The 9,575-nt window shown below is 42.0% G+C and overlaps 1 protein-coding gene across 1 annotated transcript; it reads left to right on the forward strand.

Moving 5' to 3' along the window:
* Positions 1-1,425: 1,425 nt before the first annotated feature.
* On the forward strand, positions 1,426-4,362 carry LOC138753375 (homeobox protein six1-like). Its single transcript, XM_069916286.1, has 2 exons — positions 1,426-2,847; positions 3,890-4,362. The coding sequence occupies exons 1-2, from the start codon at positions 2,288-2,290 to the stop codon at positions 4,191-4,193; spliced, it is 864 nt and encodes a 287-aa protein (XP_069772387.1). The 5' UTR covers positions 1,426-2,287; the 3' UTR covers positions 4,194-4,362.
* The last annotated feature ends 5,213 nt before the right edge of the window (positions 4,363-9,575 follow it).

Below are 9,575 nucleotides of genomic sequence, written 5' to 3' on the forward strand. Positions count from 1 at the left end.
CTAACGTTGACTAACTGGAAATAATAATGTGGCGGATTTGGAATCGTGCTATTGTTTTTATTTCCTCTGGAAATCTTTGGGAACAGAACTGAATGTAAAATATGTATTTACATAGCGCCTCTCACTGCCCCAGGTTTGTCTTGTAATTCACAGCCATTAAAACACTCTTGATTTGCGGTCACTGTTCGGATCAAGAGGGCCTCTGTGAAAAGGCGCACACATTCGTTCTCAGCCCGTCGCAGACTTTTGGAAGCAAAGGCCGAGCGGGAGGTTTCGGGGATTTACGGTAAACACTGACTGAGATAGAGGGTTAAGGATCTGTTCCGGTCCCCAAACAGCTGCCTTGTCAATAAGGATCTGCCACAAGTGGAGACATCCCTGCTGTCAGGACCCAACCCTGCTCCCTAACCCTGTCTCCCACTACTCAGATCCTAAAAGAAGGAAAGAAAAGCGGTCACTGAGCCACATAGCAGGCCAAGGCTTTTTTCCCTTCTAATTTTGTGATCACTGGCTAATCCCTTGATCAGTCAAACGCGACTTCACCATTCGAGGCTACGAGACGTCCCGATTATCAATGTAGATAAAGAAATATAATTGTTTCAGAATTCTTTCAATTAATTTAGAGACTGGGGCACAGAAAAGCCTTTAGATAATTAAATACTACCAATTGTTTTGACTGTTACTGCACGAAAACCAAACTGGTAATCGGAAAATAAATGTACTGTGTAAATTCTGGCTAATTTTTTTTTTGATCTGAGATTAAGAAATTGTTTCTACCAGAAGGATTGAAATGATCTAGTTAACAGGTTCTTCGTAAATGTTCAGAAACATTGTAACTGTCTGGATTACATTGTAATGTAGGGAATAATAGAATGGCGAATTTTAACTTATAAAACAAATAATTCCTCTGCATTCCATGGCAGTGATCGAATCAAGTTTTCATTAGTTAATCAGACGCATGAACGATCTCGTTTCAGCCCACTCTTGTCTGACGTCTGTACTTCCAACAAAATACTTACCCCTGGACTGTTGCAGGTACATCGTTGGATATTGCACCGTCCACAGCCCGACGGGAACTCTGCAGAGCCATCACGACACCTGACCCTTCGGATGTGTGTAGGGTAGTTGGTATCAGCTACACAATTTAAAACTAGGATAAGATTTTGCATAGACAAACATTTCGGTTGAAAAGCATCTGAATAGTAAAATAATTTGATGAGTATGTGGGGTTTTTTTATGCACAGAAGCGGGGAAGGGGGGGGGGGTACAGGAAGAAAGTCTAGTTTCGGAAATATTGCGGACCTCTCTTTCCCATAAGACCCGAACAGATTTGAATGAATCCGATCAATATTAGCTGGTCGCAAAAGCTCGTTGGTGATTGGATAATTTAAAGTTAAAAAAAAATCTTGTACGTTTCCAATTGTGTTTTAGATTTTATAAGGAAGTCTCTCCGCTCTATGAATAAGTCGAAAGATGTAAACGTTGATTGCCGCTGTGTCTTTGCCGAGAACGACTGCCAGAAAGAAGGATGTTCCTTTGGTAAACGCAGCGCGTAGCGTATGAGCGCCTCAATGGATTGGCATGGGAAGATTGGATTCCTTGTGTGGCTTCATGAAGCCTCCGCAAGAAAAGTGCGCTTGCAGTCCTCAGGCTCGACTGTCACTGTCCGGAGCAAAACGGTCGCAAAAACCAAGATGGACCGCGTCGATCAGCTGGCGTGGCTTTTATACTTGGGCACCCCAGTTTGATTTTTCTAGGGGTGTCGATATATCTGATGTGACCGGTCAGGTTTGGCTCGACACCTTCTCCAAGACTTTTTCACAAGGAACCTTTGATGGTGTTAGAATGCAAGATCATTATTTAAACGTTTGGACCCCCTCCACCAAAACCTGAAAAGAATATGTTGACTTCTTCAAAAGGCCGAACTTTAATTGATTTGTATGTAAAGCCGACCAATCCCGCAGGTGACATTTGAGAGGCTCTCGTATTTCAGACCCTGACGTGTTCTCCAGAGTCCTTCATTTAGGAAAACTTTGCTCTTGTCTTCTTGCAAATGGTAGGAGGGATGTGCAGCCAATCAGCGGCGATTCATCGCTATTAATGCGCACTTACAAGGATGGGAACACACTACGGCCGCCAGCACCTATCACCAGCGCATGAGAGCATCAGGCGCTGGATATCCGCGACTTGCTTGGATCTGTTAACCCTTACTGGCCTCCGCGACTTTTTTTTCCCCCCTCTTTTGGCGATCTGATTGCGGATACTACGTCCTGATTTGAAGTGAGCCATGTCAGTGCTGCCTTCTTTCGGTTTTACACAAGAGCAAGTGGCGTGTGTCTGCGAAGTTCTGCAGCAAGGGGGTAATTTGGAAAGGCTGGGGAGGTTTCTCTGGTCCCTTCCAGCCTGCGATCACCTCCACAAGAACGAGAGCGTCCTGAAGGCGAAGGCAGTCGTAGCTTTCCACAGGGGTAACTTCCGTGAGCTCTACAAGATTTTAGAGAGTCACCAGTTCTCGCCGCACAATCACTCCAAGCTGCAGCAGCTCTGGTTAAAGGCCCACTACATCGAAGCCGAGAAGCTGCGAGGGAGGCCCCTCGGAGCCGTGGGCAAGTACCGGGTCCGAAGGAAATTCCCCCTGCCCCGGACGATATGGGACGGGGAAGAGACCAGTTACTGTTTCAAGGAGAAGTCGCGGGGTGTCCTAAGAGAATGGTACGCTCATAACCCTTATCCATCCCCGAGAGAAAAACGAGAGCTGGCTGAAGCCACTGGGCTCACAACCACGCAGGTTAGCAACTGGTTTAAAAACAGAAGACAGCGAGACCGAGCAGCGGAGGCGAAGGAGAGGTAAGGACCGCCGCTGCTGGTACATTGCACGAACACAAAAGGCGCCCAGTGAAATCCTTTAAAATCCACTTTTCACACGACAGATTTTCTCGCGGCGATATAATGTTCCTCTGTGATGTGAAACTCACGCACACCAGACCTGGTTACGTGTAGTAATCCTCTCGTCCCACTCTTGGAACAAAACGTTCGGCAGTATTAAAAATCCCTCTTGTTTTCGCAACCATACCACAGCCTGCAGGCTTAAATTCATTTAATCAGGATCGGGAAATTTCTGCTAAACTAAATCTGCGTTGCATTATTAACTTAAATTAAAAATTTGAAAATGCCAATATCTTAATTGCAAGCTACGTGTAGATTTGGAGAGAAATGTTGGGCTCGAATTTTTTTTAAAAAAAAGTCCGAATTAACCACAAGGTTAAGAGTTAGTCAGTTGGGGACATTGTGCGTGGTCCTTGAGAGGGAGAGACTGGATTTTCATTTTGTTTCGGCATTTGTAGCGGCCTTGCCAGGTGATAAAATTTCGTCCTGACACTGGCGAGATTGCATGCATTTCCCAATTTATCTGTTGGGTTCCAGTGTCGGGTAAAAATAAGATCAATCTAGCACCCTCGTGCTATGTTTTAGCAACAACGTTAAAGCGGTGCATTTTATACGCTTTATTTAATTGTCTTTACAAAAAGTTTTAAACCCGATTGGTAATTTACTTAATAATCACTAATATTAGAAATAATTTCTGATAGAACTGCTGAAGTGGGAATCTTTAGCTCGTCCTTTAGAGGAATAACAATGTGAATGTATAGAACTAATTTGATCTCGCACAGAATATGTGTTCGATATGTTATAAAATGATCTTAGAATTCATTGGGAGATGCCACCTATTTAAGATCAAATTAATAAAGTTAATATTTTTTTTCTCACCGCAACCGCATGGTGACATTTGTCCAGGTGAGTGAGAGCTGGATGTAGGAAGGTTTCTTGGTGGGATAACTTCTTTCGTGTCCTCACTCATTTTAAGATCTTGCAATATTTCCTGTTCCAATAGGGAAAACAACGAAAACACAAATTCTTCTGGCAATAAACAGAACCAGTTGTCCCCTATCAATCGTAGTAAAAACCTGATGTCTAGTTCGGACGAGGAGTTATCGCCGCCCCAGAGCCCAGACCATTGCTCGGGCAGTCCCGTACTGCTGCTGCCCGGGAGTCTGAACCAATCGGTGGATTCCACCTTCTCTCTTCACGGCCTGAGTTCTTCGCCAGGCGGCCACGCCGGCCCAATCCATCCGCACGGGCTGCAGGACTCTCTTCTGGGCACTCTCACATCCAGTCTGGTCGATCTGGGATCGTAAAGAGAACAAACCGCCGCTGGACAGTCCAAATATGAACTGATCAGACACTCCAGTGCTGTGCTGTGTAAATAATTTAACAGTCTTGTCGAAGTTATGGATTTTCAACTGATGGTACTTAATCTGTGAAAAAAACGAGATGCTCGCCTTTATTAAACAAAATCTTCATAAACTGCTGAGAGGCTTAATATTTCACGTACTGCTCTTTAAAAACCCCGAAGCTCTCCACTGCACAAGGGGGCTTGCGAATGAACTTTACACGAGTGCCCGTCGATTCTGACAGGTCCCTGCATCTGTCAGAGTCTAACCTGGATTACATCCCGTTTTCGATCTCTTTGCGTTTCTTGAGATTCTTGACTGATCTTGAATCTGAAATGAGACGTCGAATAGGAGGAACAGTCTGTAAGTGAGTTAAATGCAGAGCAAGAACCCGCCCTATTTAACACACGCAAAGTTCCGACACAGAGGCGATTCAAAGTTTACATTTTCACCGGTGGTGTATGGAGAGTAACATGGAAGTAGTTTATAATAAAATCCAAACATGTGAAAAGCACGTGCTTATGTTGTCTCCTTATTTAAATATTTAAAAAAAAAAGAAATTGCAACTTTTTTTTAGAAAATGATTCCTGAAACTGTTTTTGGATCCAAAACCCTGTCGGTCGCTTTCAAAGGAACGAAACCTCGGCATCAACTGACCGTGTTTGGGACCAACTCGGCTCGGCGATTTGTTCATGGCGTTTGCACATTGTCCTCTCTCATACTACACGTTTCCCTCAGTACCATATCACAGTGAGTAACCGCTGTATTATTCTTAAGAGTTTAGCCGCTAAACGATTACACGAGCCAAATTAGCGGCTCACCTCCAAAGAGCAAATCTTTGCCCTACAGCAAACAAGCGACCTATTTAGCGGGACCACAATTATTCGGCATTTTCCGAGTGTACCTTCTGTGAGTATTTATTTATTTTCGTTCTGGACTTGCTCTTCCAGAATGCATAGACTGAGGTCCAGAAAATAAATCGAATGGTTTCTTTTCTAAGCATTTAGAAATACTTTCAAAAATGGAACCATGCCTAAACCTTGTTTTATTATCACCTCCTCCCACTCTCGATTCCTTCTCCCTAAAGATGAAATTTGATCCCCAAGCTATCACCTTTCGACTCCTTATTTTACAAAACGAAGTCGAAATTCCAATATCCACATGCGCACTTACAGTTTTGGGGATACTAATGAAATTTTGTCATGCCAATCAATCCAAACTGTGGTCTTTTTAAAAAAGAAATCAGGTTATTCTACATCCTTCACTCTTTCTCGTGTTGCTGTAGATAAGTTTTTTGTAACTATTTCGTGTCCTCAATGCCTTTGCGTTGTAGCATTTTAAACATAGTATTGTTCAGAAAAATGGCACAAAACAAAATATACGCCCCAACTTCCGGTACAATTCATTATCCAAATTGGAATTAAATACATATTTAGAGCTTATTTGAAGGTTCTCTGGTACCTTGTTCGTTCGTCGTTTTCCTAATGCATTTTGATTGTTTCTGAAAATTGTAGAATGTTTATTCTATGTGTTTCGGGCCATGGAGAACTCACCCCCTCTGGAGGCCAAACTCTCACTCGGGATTGACTCAGTTTAGCCTGAGCTCTTGTGTGAAACATACAATCGCCCTCGATGGGGATTTAGATGAAACCTAAGTCGCTCCAAGTTTTACCTGAGCTCGAATGAGAATTTTATTTTGGATTGGGCTGTGTTTCAAACACCGATTAGCACCTGGTTGGCCATGCGCCCCTTTTTTTTTCGCTTTCTCTGATGGTATCAGGAAAGAGAGTAAATAACACAACTGTGACCAACTACATCACTTTATCGCGAATGTAATAAGCTTTTATGACAACTTTTGTAAGTCGGTTAGGACCATCTGGGCAAGAGAGCCATTTGTTTCCTCGAGACTAAAGCCCTGAGTCAAAACAGAGGCCACAATATTCGTGGAAACATTTCTTTTTGACTCGCAAACTCACTAAAACACAATGTAAAATACATATAAAATAAAGAGTCTTTTTCTGCTTCCTGGTTGGGGAACGGATTTGCCTTTTATAAGTTTGTGAAGGAGATTTGTTTTAATTATCTTTTCACCAGGCCGATTAATTCAGATGAGATACTTTGGTCTGGTAAGTTAGTCAAAGCAACCCCGAAAGTTGGTTTACATCAACGTGCAATAAAAATCGAGACAGAATATTTTCATCACATGGGCGTTCTACTACCGATACTACCCATCGGCGATCTCTCCACTTACTCTCCGTGCACGATTTGCCTCGCATTGAAGAAATGTAGCATCATCTAGTCCTTGGTGACTTTGATCTTGCTGCACTAGGGGCGTTTTATTTTCAGTAATTTTAAAATAGCAGCTCAAACAGCGAGTGCCCCATACTCCAATGGTTAGGGAGGACGTTCGGTTTTGGTCGAGTTTTTTCCAAATGTAAAATAAACACACGACTGGCCTCCAGACACTTTTAGCTGGAAACTAAAAAGGCCTTCTATGAGATGAGGGTAATTGTTTTGAACAGCTCGAGTTTGGAGAGAACTGAGGATTTCCTGGAGTTAATGCGAACCAGCCGCTGGCTGGCCTGGGCCTGCTGAATGTGGAGCAGATTTTGGCAAATATTACAAGGATTCAATTCTGTCTTTTGTGTTTTTAGAAGCACCTCGGCACTGATTTCAAATTTGTTTTCTTTACATTTTAAGCGTGCTCACCAAACCAGGATCTTTATTTAAATCTGTAACAGAGGTTATATTTATACTATAACCCCAAGTCATGCACTTTATCAGGACTAATAAGAATCCTGTAGCTGAGCGAATTAAAGAAAAACAATTTCTATTTTATGGTCCATTCCTTAACTTCAAAAGTGGAGAGTTGGAATCAATCAGATTGACAGAGTTTCGCATATTTCGCGGCAGCGAGATGATTCGGTCATAACTAACGAAGTTAAATGATTAGAAATGGACAAAAAAGACTGTTTGAAAGAGTAAATAGTGCCAATGATGAGTCTTGTGTGGCCCGTGTTCAAATGTGGGTCTCATCAAATTAGAATTGTTAAAAACGGAGAAAGTCCACTGAAAATATTGGGGGGTGGGGGGAAAGCGTCCGAGACACTTCAAACCAATTTTCAGGCGGACCTGCAATACATCATTTAGAATTGCACTTGTAGAAAATTATTCCAAAAGTACATTGTTTTCGATTAGAAGCACACAGCATCGTGAGGCAAGGTTCAAATAGCAATTACAGTAAGCTGGCCTGGTCAAGGGAAAATTATGTTCAATTAAGACACTGGTCTTTTTAAACATTTCTGCGTTAAATGGTTTTTGAACGTGACACGTTTCGGGACCTATTTAATGACAATTAAGTATTTTTTGCACAAGCCATCCGATATTTCTCTAATTGAAAATTTCTGCAGTGAAATGGATTGAAAATATTTTGCTAATTAGTACATAATAGAAATTAATCTTCAAAAGGACCAAAAAAACATCTTGTTTGTGTTCCTCCGTTTATAAAATGCCAGTAGCAGTGCGGATGGGTCATGGCTCCTACTGAGTTGCCATTTATTTTTTATATATCTTTACTGGTCCGATAGCTTGGGCAAGGCGGCATATTCCGGCGGGGCAGAATTTTAGTGCAAACAGCCACCTAGTACAATTGATGCCTCCTATGAGTAACGTGACCTTTCATGATCAGGGATTCTTCTTCACCACGGAAGTCGAATTCTTCCTTGTCTGATCATTTCTTCCATCCTCTTTCTCGTTTTCCTCAATTTCTGTCTGTCTGTAATTTTTTAAAAAGTAAATCTGTTAATTATCAATTGGAAAAAGGGGGCACATAATGGACGACAAACTGCTTCTCAGGGTTTTTTTTTGTTCCAGCAACGTGGCTGAGCAAACTTTGGGATAGAAAACGAATAGGAATATAAAATAGAGCCCATCCCGAAAATGAAACATTTAGCCTCATGAGTGATAAACTTTCCAGTAAATTGACTTACATCCTTACGCGTGTATAAAACAAAACCTTGGCCTAGTTCTTGTGAATGAGAATATGCATCATTTACTCGTGTGTTTCTTTAATGATGCTGGCCCGATGGATGTAGAGATATACTCAGAAACTTGTACGAGATCGAAGCCAGACCTCAGGCCGCTCGATTCTCACTGCGGTTGGTTTGCCTGGAAAGCGTCGAATACACTGAGTTCAGGGCTATATCTTTGTTCTTGAGCTTGAAAAATAGGAAAACATTCTTTTAAAGAAAAATAAAACCCGCGAACACTAGTTGCATTGAAAGAAGTGAGTAAAAATGCATTGGTTTATGGGGAAGCTGGTCACTATGAAGGTGTTGAATGGGTGATTTATGATTTTTGTTGAAAAATTAGGTGAGGCGATGTATTTATGAAATGGCAGGCAGTAGATAGTGGATAATGACAAGCAGATAGTTGTGATACCAGCTTTTTTGTTCTTTCACTGCCGAGGTATAAAATGAACGGCTTAGTTGATTTTAGTATTTTTATTTAAGTATGAGTATGGCATGTTAAAGGAAGGGGAAGGGGGCTTGCAGACGGGAAATTAATTTACTTGAATGCCATCGGTGCGGTTTCAAACCAGTAAGAAAACAACTCGGGCACAGCTGCTCTAAAATTAGTAACGGATGAATGCCTTGTCCACGGCAGGTTATTTCTATCTGCCCTGGTAGCAGCCATTTAAAGATTCTCTCTCCCCCACGTGTTTCCCAATACAATTCAGGGACTAAAATGTGAGCATCTGCCCATCTCTGGCGAGTATAACTGTAGGTTAAGGAAAATAGCGATGTTTTTTTTCTCTACCTCCATCATCCCATTCAACACCTGCCTCGGAATTAACGCAGCGTGGCAGGATATTTACTCATTGTTGCAAACGTGCATCCTAAATCTTTGCATGGCATCAACATTATAACTTTGATGCCCTATCCCTTTTAAGGAGACGAAATAGCGGGGTTATTTCTTCCTGGAAGATCTTCTCAAATTCATGTTTCCAAAATAAGAGGTAAACGCTTTCGTGATTATGTTTTTATTTCAGAAAATGAAATGGTAGATTGGGGTATTTAAAAAAAAACGAAATCGGTTCTCAATTCTCATCAACCTTCAGCTGGACTCAGTGGCCGAGAAATTGTTGGGTTCAAAGGGTTCGATATGAATAGATCGTCTATCTCTGCACATCACCACCCCACCCTTTATGGATAAAATGAAAGCGCCCATCTGGTTTTCTCCTTGGAACCACTTCCTATTGTTTTGGAGGGGTTGTAGGGGGTGGGGGGAATACTGTGCAACACATCCAGATAAAGACGAAATCCAAATGCTTTAAAAAGAATCTAC

Source organism: Narcine bancroftii, chromosome 2 (genome assembly GCF_036971445.1).
Source record: "Narcine bancroftii isolate sNarBan1 chromosome 2, sNarBan1.hap1, whole genome shotgun sequence".
Taxonomy (NCBI): Eukaryota; Metazoa; Chordata; class Chondrichthyes; order Torpediniformes; family Narcinidae; genus Narcine; species Narcine bancroftii.